The sequence below is a fragment of the Diadema setosum genome, chromosome 17, assembly GCF_964275005.1.
Source record: "Diadema setosum chromosome 17, eeDiaSeto1, whole genome shotgun sequence".
Classification (NCBI taxonomy): domain Eukaryota; kingdom Metazoa; phylum Echinodermata; class Echinoidea; order Diadematoida; family Diadematidae; genus Diadema; species Diadema setosum.
In genome coordinates, this window is record NC_092701.1 from 16,360,185 (window position 1) to 16,375,130 (window position 14,946).

The following is a 14,946-nucleotide window of genomic DNA, read 5'->3' on the forward strand; positions in this document are numbered from 1 at the left end:
CACTCAATAATTTTACAACATCCCTTTCATGAAAGCTCTAGCAAAGCTCACACAATGTCTAGCAAAAGAAATTTGCAGAAGTAAGCTACCTTAGGATGTCTTTTAAATGAATGCATTTTAATGCTAACATGTTCTTGAGGTTAATGTAATTTCTTTGCGTGAGGGTGGTGATAGATAATTTTGATATAATTCAGAAAAGTTATAAAACACATTTGTTCTATATATCAACTGATGCATTATATTAGGTAGGAAATAACTCTTAAGATGTGATGATCTCATCACTGTACACAACCCCATGATATTTGTAAAGGGGTTAATACCAATCAAACAGACAGACAGACAGACAAATGGGACGTACAGCCTCAATGAGGGTCAGCTGCTCCGCCAGCAGCCGACTGTCAATCTCCCGAATCTCCTGGAATCCCACCGTCCCCAGCATCATGAAGTCTACCTCGTCATTGACAGAGAACTGGGACTTGGGCTTCTCTGGAATGGTCTCTGCTAGATACAACACAAGATATACACAGTTAAACAACTTGTTATTATTGTAGTCATTGATAGATTAGACATGGTATTATACTAGATAGATATTAGACTGTCTGGGAACTGAGATCTAAATAGTTTGACATCCAATCTAGTGGGGCTAAGGTTGGAACATTTTGTATATTCCTGACAACAAAAGTAACCATCCATGTTGTGTTTAGACATAAAATGTAGTTCAGTCAAACAACTCTGAAAATATAAACCTTCAACAAGAATGTTCAGTGAAAGCCAAAGCACTGCCACAAAGCCAACAGCACGCACTCTGTCACTTCTGCACTTCCTGTGCATGCATGGTGTATACCTAATTCCATTACGCTGGCTTCCAAAAATCTCATTTCTGTATGCATTGCATAGTATATATGGATCACCCAACTCTAAGCATTGCATAGAATACAACTAGATATTTCATTGATTGCAATAAGAATATTATCATCATTATCATTTCATATCGTTTGCCATGTATTTACATAACAAGAAGTCTGGCTAAAAGGTCATATCCACTGTGCACTTTGTTTCCTCATGTGTATGTGTACCATGATAAAAATAAGCCTTAAATTATATGGAATTACTTCCGTTTAATCTCTCAGAAGGCAAAATATAACTAGAAAGAGTTAATATTCCTAAATACACATCCAGTATGTGTAAAATAAAAATGGCATCACTCAAGTCTTCTGTCAATGGGAACAGCGAATATTCATAGCATTTCATGGAGAAAGTAATCAAAGAAATAATGTCACTGCTTACAAGAAATAAAAAAGGAACCTGGGTACCATCAGGTGGTCTGTACAAGGTTACTATAATTTGATATTTATTGCTCTTATGTCAGATTGAGTTTGTTCAAAACTAAATTCTTTCAAACACTGGATTTGTGAAATGTGAGGTAAATGTAACTGGCTCTGATTCAGTTGACAATAATGCTCATTCACAGCTTATTGGTCAAAGACAAATGATATAGGATTTGTTCATGATCATGAGACTAGAGATCAGCTGTTTTTAGAAAGCTGTTGGCCAATTGTGACACAGACTGAACAAAAATACTTAATCATTGCTTCAAATATAAAGAAATTTGTGAATGGTTATAAATGAAGTACATATGTTTCCCAGATACTGAAAGTGCATGGTGGAGACATACGTACAAACATTGCAGGTAGACTACCTTCACTTTTGTTTCTGATTTGCCGTGTTGAATGGTGAGACAAACTGAAAGTGTACACATTGGCTTTAGCACGTTGTCATAACAAGTCAACAGGAGCCATGCACGATGCACTGACTACTCCTCTCACTTCCTATCACGTTACTAATTATTCAGAGGTACTATTCTTGCCTCTAAGCTTTTGAGGTGCATTGCTGCTCCTCAACCCTGCAAAAAAGAAGCCCCATTCCAATAATACACTTGCCTCAAAAATATTCACCATGACAAATGGTGGAATACACTGAGTAGGGGGTACTCTTTCTTTTAGAAATTTGTTTGTTTGTTTTCACAAATCAGATGATGTCATTGTATTAAGTGGAAAACACTGTCATTCAATATCAAGGAAAATTCTGCTGTAGGCTAGAAGCAAGGCTATGGCAATGCGTTATAACTCAATGGCAAGCGGCAGTGAAAAGAATGACAGGACCACAGGTCAGCTTCCCTGCCTTACAGAAAGAAGCCTGGCAACATCTCAGGGCCAGGACCCAGTTTATATTGTCCAAATGGAGAATGAATGACCCATTCATTACAGTGTTCCTACTGTCTGCCAGCCCATGTCATTAAGTTTGGTACATTACTTACTTTTTAATGAAAACAAAGCCAAAGAAGGAACATTATGTTTCATAGACACTTGAATTCTACATTTCATTACCATGCAACAAACTGGGGGAACAAAGAAACAGAAAGTGTTCTTGCCAATTAAGTAGCATATTTTGTCTTTCTTATCTTTGTGACAGCAGTAATATATTTGTCCTCATTCTTCTTTATTTGGTACAGCAAGCATATAGAGTAAATTGTAAAACCAGAAACATTCACGGCATGAAACTTTTGTGAATTGGAGCTGACGGCCTTTTCCCTAGCAAGAAACTTTCACAAATTACCTCTGGCATTCAATACATTGTTGAAACAAGAATTTCAGGGTACACTTTACTTTTGCAAATCTTGGCTCCTTGTGAACTTTGCCTAAGTTTCATGCACTAGAAAATTTCTGGTTTTACAGTACAATGAGACTATGTCCTCAGCTATTTCAACTCCAAAACCTGTACTTTGTATAAGCTCTGTGAATTTCTACTCTGTCTTCTGCTTTGAACCAGGAAACTCATGTTCAACTTACCTTTCCTAGGATTATTCTACAGAGCAAAGAATGCAATTTGCACAGAAAATTTGAATTCTGAAGCTCATTTAACATACCCTCTGCCAATATTGCCTACAGTGCACCAAGCACATGAAAGTGGATTTCTAAGCCTGAAAAATATGTGTACATGACACATGTTCTCCTGTCCTTTTTCTACACAAAATTTGTGATGTAAGGACTCCAATTTCTGTTATTTCTGTTGTTATATCGTCTCTGTCTGGGACAAGTTCTTAAAAGTCCCCATATTTTGATTTGTAACCACTGTGTCGTACTGTGATAATACACACAAAAGTGTTACCTTTCCAGGTTCACTGGCAATCACGACTTTAATAGTTTAAAGGAAGCAAGTCCTGTTTGATAAGACTGATTACTCTCACAGGGCAAACGAATGAAAGGTTACCACTAACAAAAAACAAAACCAAAACAAAACTTTAAACTTCCTGTATTAGAGCTGCTAAGTCAGCCCACACATGACTGCTCTCTTATCAATAGTTAATTAAGCCCCACTTTCATTTTATCACCCCTCTACCAATTCACCTGACAGCAATAGGAACAGACCGTGGCTAATCATTTCCATTTTGTCAAAGGTGTTTCTTTGGGTTTTTTTTTTTTTTTTTCCTGTTCCCCTGGGCTGGTAAATGTCATGCTGAAACAAAGTAATCGGGATAAAAATTCTCATTGAGTGCAGAGCATTTTACAGCATTGTACACTAATGTCTAGAAGCTATTTAAACCCCTGCTCATTCCAAATCACATAAATTGCATGAGATACTAGAGATATTGTACTGATGAATATCAACATGGATCTTTATCCTCTACAGGGTGATCTGTTAGTAATAGGTGTCTGCAACATAACTTCCAATGCAATCAAGTCAAAATAAACTCTTAAAAATGACTTACGAATGCATTTCTTGTCAGACCTACCCAACAGAAAACCGGGGCTGCCAATCTCTACAGATCAAAAAATGGTTCCACAAATGCACATGTACCTTGGTACACACTATGTATAATAGGCACTCATGTGAAAAGTAAGGGCTCCTTTATTAGATGTATTGGTATGTTGAATTATAAACATTGTACTAGATAAGTGCAGGGGACTGCCTGAAGCTTATTACAATTTATTCTTTTCATTCTCATATTTAATTGTTAGATAAAAGATGCTGTTTACTATCCGATCACAAGTGCCTCATATCAACTTGACCTACAAAATGAATTATGCTAGTGGCCTTTTGCACAGATCTAGACTTAAACATGAGAAATTATAAGAAAAGGCAGCATTTGCTGAAGTTGCTCTGAAAGAAGCAACCATTTGGAAAATGGTGAAAATATGGGCAAAGTGTGAAAGCATTGATTGGCTAAAGAAAATGCCTGGACATGAAATATTCAAACTTAGTTCATCCTGCCTTTGCATAGATTTTACTTTTATTAAGTTTTGAATGGATGATTCAGTACATTGCTTTATATCACAAGTTGATAAAATAGGACTATCAAGAAGGTAAGATAAGAAAGAGCATATTTTGTACAATAAACAGCCATGTCATCATACAAGGTTTGTCAACATTGTGCTTGCAGTGTTATATTCACATCTAAATTGCACCCAAATAGTAACATATTTGAGGAATTCTTGAATATGATGAATGGAAATGAAGCACTTTGACACACAAGAAGGGTTTTGTCTTGTTTCTGTGAATATTCTTTCTAGCTGTGTGTATGTGTGTGTGTGTGCAAGGAGGGGGGGGGGGGGGGGTTCCTGAAGCTGGTCAGAACCTGGGAGCTTTGTACCACATGACTCAACAAAGACAAGCCCAGGTCCCTCCTGTACTGTACACTGTCTACGTAACCTCAGGCAGGTGTTGCATTTCATTCTCATTCAAGCTGTCACTTCTAATTCAAGTTTCTCATGGCCAGGTCACAGACATGATGAGTTATTACACCGACATCCAAAACAGGGGAATATTTGAGCATGAATCACTTTTCACTATAAATAGCCCAACTAAGGTATATTTAGCTCAGACCTAGTCAAATGCATCCATGCATTTCATGGCTTACTTGAATTACAGGGACCTCTTTCCTTACTCACTTTCTTTCCAAATGAGAAATGTAATTAATACGTATTTTGTCACATGCAGTATGACGACATTGCCTAATGATTTCATTATGAAAGATGCACACTGTATCAATGTCCAGTGACAGACTTGCATATACTCATTAAATGTAGATCAACAAAATTGAGTAGGTGAACACAACTTGTGCTCATTTCGCACTCTCAAACTCTTAATGAGATTAAATGCCCTATCAAATACTGTACAGTAAAATTGCAGCTATATTGCCTAGGAGATGTCACATTCTGGAAGAGCCAATCTTGATGGGTTTTTTTTGTTTTTTTGTTTTTTTTTTTTGTTTTTTACTGTAATTTGGCTTTGGCTGCTAGTGTACATGTAAAGGAAAGCTTGATGCACTGCCTTTTATACATTATTTGATATTTCTTTTCTTCTTCTTCTTCTTACATGTATAGTCACTTAGTAGTCATATATGTTTGATTTGTACTTAAGGTGTAGCTTATATCTCCATTGGCAACTCTGGGAAGAGTACCGGTACTTAATAGTATACTGTATATAAGCTGTTATCTTCGCGTACAGATATTTTCACGAATTAAAAGGTCACGGACATTTTTGCGAGATGGTGTTTTCGCGAATTGACATCAACGCTATCTTGTATGCATTGTTACTCTAGTATATGGCGACATTTTCATGTGTTGTTAAATTCGCGATCCAACTGTGATTCGTGAAATTCGCGAAAATTAAACCCTCGCGAAAATAACCACTTATACAGTAATTTATGTTGAAAGCAAATGGTGTACAATGTTACACACCTCCTTTTGAAAACAGCAAAAAATAAATGAATTCAATTTCGAAAACAGAATTTCAAGAGAAAGGCTGGATTATATGTCAATAAGATTAAACAGGTCAACAATGTACACAATATAAATTGAAACTTCACAGGGACTTCAGTCAGTGAACAAAGTTCTTATCATGAATTTGAAAACAATTGCAATATCTGGTGCCAGACGTCGAGATTGGCAAAGGAAGAGGATCGGAGAAGCACCACTTCTCAGTCACTCCCCTAACACCTGCCAGTCGTTCTTACCGCCTTCCTGACATCTCCCTCGAGCCGGGATGGTAACCACGGCAACAATGATTACACACTTCCTTCCTTGTTTCAGGGATATTTTTGGGCAGAATACGAGACGGGAGAACCCAAAGCAGGACTGACTGCATGCCTAGCTGACAAACATACGGACATACTCCACTGCGCATTACGAGCAACCTCACCCCAAACCAAGGGAGTGCCACTGATTGTCGCATGTGGCTCACCCTGGATCGCATATTGCAACAGAATCTGATATGAATGCGACATGTGGTTTTCACTACATGCATGTCACATGTTGCTCAATCCTGAAAGGATGCCATGCCGCAATCTCTTGTATCTGGATATGTGAACAGCAAACAAATATTATTGAGGTAGCAGACAATGGAGCAAGACACACTATTTGTAAAATATCTACACATTTTCATTGAGATCATAATCTAAATACGTGTAGATATATTGTCAAACTAGAAATGTCGCTATGGTGACTGATGCCTCCGCCATAATGCATGATTCTCCCAATAGGCGTATAGTACAATGTCTTCACAATGTGTGATCCATGACAGTTTCACATCTGCCAAATATTGAAATGACATGTTTGTCAGAAATGTCTTGAACTGGGTTTGCTATAATTTTCTAAGAGTGCAGGTACACATATTTGGGGAATTTTGGGGAAGTTTATGCATTGAGTAATTTCCAAGGTATGAAGAAAGAGTGTGATGATGGTACAAAATAGATTTTGTGTGTGTGTGTTTTTTTGTTTGTTTGTTTGTTTGTTGTTGTTGTTTTTTTTTTTGGGGGGGGGCATTGAAACCTGGCCTTTGACCCTTAACCTTTGACCTTCTGGCTGGAAATTTCCCGGAGAATCTCCATTAGGTAATGCATGTATTAAGTTTTGAAACTAAATACAAGCATTGCATATACTAGTATATGAGGGAAATAGTAAAATTTTGAGGAGTTGACCTTGACCTTTGACCCCTGACTATTGACCCATGACCCCTAAATTCCCTAGATAATCCCTGCCAGACAGTACATGCATATGTACCAAATTCCACGAAGATACATTGAACCATTTGCAAGAAAAGTGATATTGCAATATTTTCACCTAACCTTTGACCTTTTGACCTTTGACCTTATGACATGAAACTCTCTCTGGAAAATCTTTACGCAGTAGTACATGTCCACACCAAGTTTCAAGAAAATACCTTTGGCCATTGCATAGATATGGGGGAAATTGCAACATTTGTAGCATTTGACCTTGACCTTTGACCTCTTGCCAATGTCACTAAAATCTACTCAACTAATTGTCCCATCATACATCATCCTTGGACCAAGTTTGGTGAAAGCTGCTTCATCCAGTTTTGAGTTATCACGTAAACAGATAAATTTTAGGATTTGACCCTGATCTTTGACCTTTGACCTCTGTCCGATTTCACTGAAAAACTAGTCAAGTAATTGTCCCATCATACATCATCCTCCAACAAAGTTTGGTGAAATTTGCTCCATCCAGTCTTGAGTTATCGCGTAAACGGATACAATTTCATGATTTGACCTTGACCTTTGACCTTTGACCTTTAGCCGATTTCACCCAAAATCTAATCAAATAATTGCCCCATCATACTTCATACTTGGACCAAGTTTGGTAAAATTCCAGTAAATATTACTCAAGTTATCGCGTAAACGAAAGCGGACGGACGTACGGACGTACGGACATACGGACGTACAGACGTACGGACGTACGGACGGACGGACGGACAACCCAAAAACATAATGCCTCCGGCACCACTTCGTGGCGGAGGCATAAAAAGGGATGGAAATTATAACAGAGGATGTCCACTGCAAGAATATCACCAAAGCACTCATTTGTAAACACCCTCAAATGAGATTCTGCACATATACTATTGAGAGATTACAATTATATACATATCAAATAGTCAAAATAATCTGCACTGGGTGTGTTTATTTCACTGAGGGAAAATTTGAATTGTTTGAGAGAGCTTTATTATTATTGGTCATCCCAGTTTTCTGTGTATTTTGCCTTGGGAGTCATCTTTCTCCTCCTCCTCCTCTCTCTCTTCACTGTCTGTGCTTGTGTCTGTCTTTGTAACCTTGTGGGATTAATGCAGACATTTCCACTGAACATCAAAACAATTAATTGACAGAGAGCAGGCACAGACCAACTGCTCACTGGAAATAATCCAGGTTGATTAGGATACCAATAGACTTCATGGCCAGACAAAAGACTGTCATCTCCCTACCAAGCTACACAGGGCATCTTATGGGATCTTCACGGTCACACAAAATGTAATAACAACTTCTTACTAATACCCCTATACAAAAAAAAAATAAATTAAATTTTGCAGGGAAAATTTTCGCATCCATAGGAGACTCCTTGTTCAGCCTCACTGGCCTGAGTTCACAAACTACAAATCCATGGTTTACATCTAGTCCATGGACTAAAAGAAGTGCAATACAGGCATCCTACCTCTCACATGCAGGATTCAGCACACATTTATAACTAGATGTCTGTTGGCATACACGCTCTAGCCATGCATATTTACCCAGATGAAGTTTGCATATATGGGCCAAATTCAAACTAGCTTTGAAAAGTCAGGCCACTGTGTTTAGGAGACAGCATGAGACTTCAATTCTTGAATATCAAAAGTGCACACATTCACCCAACTGCCATATTCTAGCTTCAGTGTAGGATGCAATGCACAATGCTTGGTTTATGAAAACATGGCAGCATGCACTAAAAGATGCCAATGAACCACATGCTGAACCACATATTTTTCTTTTCAGCTACATGTGTGTGCACTTGGCATAATGTGAATTTTGAAGAAGATCTGACAATGGTAACAAATTTCTCCTAAACTACAGTATCTATAATAGAACACAAAGCAGCACTATAATTTCTCATTTTATGGGACAAACAGGACAAAATCTTTGTGAAAAAAAAGAAAGAAAACTATTCATAAACTAATTCTATTAAAGAGAGACAAATATGCATAATTTGTAGTCTTTCAGTACAGTCAGCTGAAACTTAATGTTCCTTATATCAGGCTTAAAATATGTTTTATAGATAAAAATATACAGCTCTATATAAATGGGGGAAAAAATAAGACAAAATCTGTTCATGGCACACAAAGAGTCTGATTCAAATTGTCTAGCTCATTTTTTTTTCTGCCTTAAGTTGGTATTGATAAGGACATGCATTGCTACTTGGCAATGTAACACCCCTTCAGTGTATCTAATTGATGTTTGGTGACATCTGCGACATTTGGACTGTTGTATATTCTTGGACTTTGCTCCAATACCTTCACACTTATCTCATGCCATCCTGTCAGTTCTGAAGTGCAGCCAGAGTCATATAAGGTTCAAATTCTAAAACAACCACTCAGCAGCAAGTGTGAGGCACCATGAACAAATCATTGCACCAAGAATTTATGACTTTAAGACGCGAATTCACGAAGGTGGTACAAATGAAACCATGGTTTAAACCATGGACAAAAACCATGGAGTGCCAAGTGTCGCATGGAATATTTCGTTACGAAATTGGTCATTTCGTCTACGAAATTGGTCATTTCATTAACGAAATTATAATTTCATGGACGAAATGTTCATATAGTTACAAAATGCTGTCATTTCGTTACAAAATAATAATTTCATTGACGAAATGACTGATTTCATAACGAAATATTCCATGCGACACTTGGCGCTGCATGGTTTTTGTCCATGGTTTAAACCATGGTTTCATTTGTACCACCTTCGTGAATTCGCGCCTTAATGACTTGTGTGGATGTTTATAACACAAGAGAAAAGAACCTCCCATCAGCACTACAGTATTCATGGCACCTGAGGCAGTGTTTTAAGTCTTTGTAAATATTTGCAAATAATCATTATGACAGTGTGTATCAAAAGTATGATCCACAACCTTAATGATACAGGATACACATGCTCAAATGACATACTAAGCAAACATCTAAAGGCTTATAAAAATGGAACATGTAATTTTGGATAGATGGTTGTAAGGGGAGTAAACCTGCATATTTTGAAACTGGGTGTTGACATAACAACAGGATGCTATGGCAACTTAAAGTCACTGCATTAACAATTTAATAAAAGAAAATGCTGGATGAAACAAAAATAGGCACTTTAACATGCTTCACATAACATCAAGCATGTCTGAAAAACAACAAACAAAACCAACCCCCCCCCCCAAAAAAAAAAAAAAAAAAAAATAGCAAACAAACTTAAGGTTTATTTTTAACCAATAGAATACTACAATGAATGGCTGTTAATTTTAACAGATGGAAACTTGATCTGTCACTACTCACCAATGACACATAATAAATGAGCATGATCATTAGTCTAGAGAGTCTATACAAGAACAGTGCATAATGTCAACAGATGAAGCCTCCCATGAAATAGCACTGTTAATAGGCAAAAAGCCTTCACATTATGTCCCCAGTGGTTATGTACATGACTGTGGCAGCCTCACTCTCTCATAAAGGTATGCAATCAGGCTTGCATGAAATAAATGTCCTTGCACCTCAGCGTCAGGGAAAAAGCTAAAACACATAATGAGTCATTAATTTCTACTGCACATCTTGGATTATGAGGCAGTAATGACATAATCAGATTCTAAATAACAGGATTACTTAATTTCTCTTTGATCATTGACTATAATATGTTCAAGTGAATTTTGCAGACTTGCTGTTCAAGGTGAGATACCTCTGAGAAAGATCACTGAGCCTTGAAAACAAAGAGGACTTTAATGTACAGTAATTACCAAAGAACTAATAAGATACATGTAGGCTTCATTACAGGCTAGAGCCAAAATTTTACCAGGCATCTCATATACTGCATAAGCTGGTATTTTTGCAAGGGTTATTCTAATTTTCACAAATTTTGCAAATCACTGTCAGATCGCAAATTTAACAACACGCGAGAATATCTCGAACTGACAGGCATTAGTGCACTTATGATAGCCTCGGTGTCAAAATCGCAGAAACAACATCTTGTGAAAATGTCTGCCACCTCCTCATTCGCGAAAATATCTGTACACCAAAATAACAGCTTTTGATATACAGTACTGTATACACCATACATTTCACGAGTCTAAATTTTTGCGAATCAGGAATTCCCGACGATTTCGCGAGTGGTTAAATTTGCGATCGTGGAGACTTGCACTGAACGGAGAAATGTACACGCGTATGTCACATCCACATCGATATCAGAGTCAATATTTCCGAGTGTTTTTAATTTCATGAATAACATGCGACTCGCGAAATTTTTGCGAAAATAAAAACCTCGCGAAATATTTGGCGTATACAGTATATACAATAGAGGGTTGTCAGGAACTTAGATGAGGCCATTTAAGTAACATCCATCTTCCGCAGATCACCTTTGATTTAGTTCCATCAAACAACATCTGATGATTACAGTGACTGTAGGGATTAAAAGTGTTATATTTCAGCTGGAATAGATCAAGGGACTTAGCTTTGAAATTGAAAACAAAAATATTCATGGTGAATTTTCAACTCCATATTTTCTGCTTGTTTTCAAGGAAATTCCTGGTACTGGTACTCTACGTATGCTTGTCTTCTGTGCAAAAACTAAGCAATCTTTGAAAAGTTTTGGTCTTAACATGACAGATTTGGGCTTCAGAACTGAATATGCTACACTTCTGGGGGGCGTTTCATCAACGAGTTCGTCGGAGGTTTTCACCGACGAATTTGCTATCAGCCAATCAGACGCAAGGATTTACACTGACAACTGTTAGAAGCTAATGAAATCCTTGGTCTGATTGGCTGATAGCAAATTTGTCGGTGAAATCTCCGACGAACTCGTTGATGAAACGCCCCCCAGATCAACATAACTGCATTACTGTAAACATTTCTCTGCATGATTATTTTTTTTTTTGTGCTGAGTCACCTTGGCTCAAAATCATATTCACAGGTTCTTGAATTCATGCTGTGAAATTGTCAACCCATTCAATACGTAAAGAGAAAATTGTGAAGATACTTTCACAGGTTTCAAAATTCGCCATAGCCAGAAGTAGTGCAAAATACACAAAAATTAATGTACTGCAAAAGTTTCATTGTTTACAGTATAAAGTAATCAGTACTAAGATATGACAGGTGAAATAAATTCTCTTCATTTTTCATGACTTCCGACATTTATCACACTGAAGAGAACAGTGCATAGTTTGCACAGAGGAGAAGTTACTTGGTACTTAGCATGAGTTAAACATGTTTTCTACAGACACACACACAGTTCTTTGGGGCCACACTAAATACTATTCTCTGCAGTATCCCACAATGCCTTACAAATGATGGGGTCACATTTGGTAGAATATCGGGAAAATATTTGACAGTATCCACAAATCTGATGTGGTTCAAAGGAAAGAATTCTTTAGGAGACTTTGGGACGATTTCTTCAATGTCAGACAAGAATCAGTTTGCCTTTGTCTTATCCCAAATTTCCCCCTATCAGCTGCAATCTCACAGCAGTCGCTTAATACCATCAATTTTTCCGTGACCAATCAAAACATATGTTTCTTATTTTGACAGGTGATTTTTTTTTTTTTAAATGCAACACTGCCAAGCCAAAACAAAAAGCACAACCGCCTACACTTCTTATTTCATGGCCAGATTATTGGAACTCTAGTTGGTAATTGCCTATTTCCTCTGACTTATAGCATTTGAATGATAATATCTATTATCTTGAAGCGCACCATTTAGCATGATCTAGTAAGTTAGTAAAATGGGAAAAATATATCTTCATTACTGATACACAATCCTTTTCGAAAAGATTAGTTTTTATCGGCAATGATCAAAACATGTTCATTTCTAATGACCTACTCTGTGTATGTTAACCTGGCATTGTGACAAGCAGAGGTGATGGTGGAAATGTTCACGTTTGATTAACGTCACGGGTGTAAACAGATTAGTGGTTTAACACATGGATTTTTGTGTCATTTCCGCCTATTGTGGACTAAGTATCTCTCCCCAGAGAAATCTCTCTGGATTATTATGAACTGGTCTGCCGCAAATTAAACCATCTGTGACTGCTGCATGAGGTTTAGTTGCCATGGGCAGCTATTACACACAGTTTGTGTGTGTACATACAGCAGGCTATATAACCTACAAAGGTAAGGATAGGACCTTTTTTCGTCTATGTCAGTATACAAAATTACACTGATTTGAAAATAAAGCACTTGATTTACACTTGACTTAGGACATCAAAAATGAGATTTGGCTAACTGAACTGATAATGCCAGCATAACGCTGTCATTGTGATGATAATAATCTATCAAAAAAAAAAAAAAAATAATAAAATAAATAAAAAAAAAAATCACAAGTTAAGAGTATATTGACATCCTTGGCAGTTTCCCAACAGTCTTTCACTCTTGTGATGAAACAAATGTTTATTTGAGACATTCTGAAATATCAACCCCATTAAAAAAAACAACAAAAAAACAAACAAACAAACAAACAAACAAACTCCAATTGACATTACACATAACAAAAACTACCCATGGGGTGTTTCATAAAGAATGAAGTTGATAAATGCAAAAGAATATTAAGAAGAGGGGTGAAGGTTGAGGTTTGAACTGAATTGAATTGAGGTTTGTTAAATTACAGGATCAGCAGTTTAGACCTTACAAATTTCATTTGCTAGAGGGTGACAAATTGAAAAAAATTCAAACCTCAAAGAAAAGTTACGATCAACTTCAAATTATGGTATGCCACTGGCTTGCCTGTTCATTTGTATTCAATGCTTCAAGAATCCACTTCATATTGTTATGAAAATTTATATATTCCTTTGTCACTCACTTCATTTTGTATATCAATGGAAGATGAAAAACAAAAAAAAAAGTCTCTAAAATTGTCATTTTCACAAAGAAGTAAGAATACCATTGAAGACACACACAGCATCCCATGATTTCAAGTTGATCATAACTTTTAAGACTTAAATTCTTTGTGAAACACCCCAAGGACATATTGCTGTTGGAAACTGCATTGTGCGATAGTCTCACATGGTTCCCCTTGTGTGACCCCCTCAAAATATGTCTTGTCTTTGAGAGTTAGCCATCCTTGATGTGTGTGTGTGTGATATACTCTGTGATTCATGTGAACCTAGTTCAGTAATGGAGATCTTGAACTCTTGCCGGCTTTGAAACAGGCACACGCCCACCTCCCAATGTTGATATGATTGTGTCATTAAATGACAGCGAAATGACAGCAGCAAGTCTTCTTGATTCACCATGATAAGTGACCCTCTAGCCAAACCTATCACATACATTTTCAGAACTTTGATATCATACTTTTAACATTAGTTCAATACTTCCAAACTGTAAAAGTTTAACATATGATTCATACTTCACTTGGAACTGTCTGTTCAAGTCTTTTGCTGAGAAACAAGCACTGCCGCAAGACAATATAAGCACCAATTTGTCCTTCACTGATTATATCTATAAACCACAATTACGTACATTGTATCATCATTCTACAGAGTTCTCTGATATCAACTTCACTGATGCCTGAGGCCAAAAGGAATTACTGGTTGGCCAGCTGTTTTTACATGACACACACATACACACACACACAAAAAAATAAAAAAAATAAAAAAAATAAAAGGAAACAACTGTAAAGAGTTGTAAAAGTGACTGAATTGTGAAGGTTGGCAATTTTCATTTGCTGTCCATGGTGGTGCATTCGAAAACATGACTAGCACAGGCCTACGAGAATAGAATAGCCTGCCAGTGAATATGTGCACTGAAGTGAATTATGGTAGGAATGATACGTGTAGACTAGGAGGTTGGCATCTAACCACAATACAAATAAATGCTTGCTTTAATCAAATATTATGGATGGCATGTAATGTAAGAATTACATACTAATACATGAAGATAAAATTTGATA

At 37.0% G+C, this 14,946-nt stretch overlaps 1 protein-coding gene across 1 annotated transcript in view; it reads right to left on the reverse strand.

Annotated features, from left to right (window-relative positions):
• LOC140241057 (ral guanine nucleotide dissociation stimulator-like 1) overlaps window positions 1-14,946 on the reverse strand; it is a 74,880-nt gene that overhangs the window by 17,848 nt on the left and 42,086 nt on the right. The window contains exon 6 of the mRNA XM_072320828.1: window positions 359-501. Coding sequence (XP_072176929.1) covers window positions 359-501 — 143 coding nt within the window. The remainder of the gene's footprint in view (window positions 1-358; window positions 502-14,946) is intronic.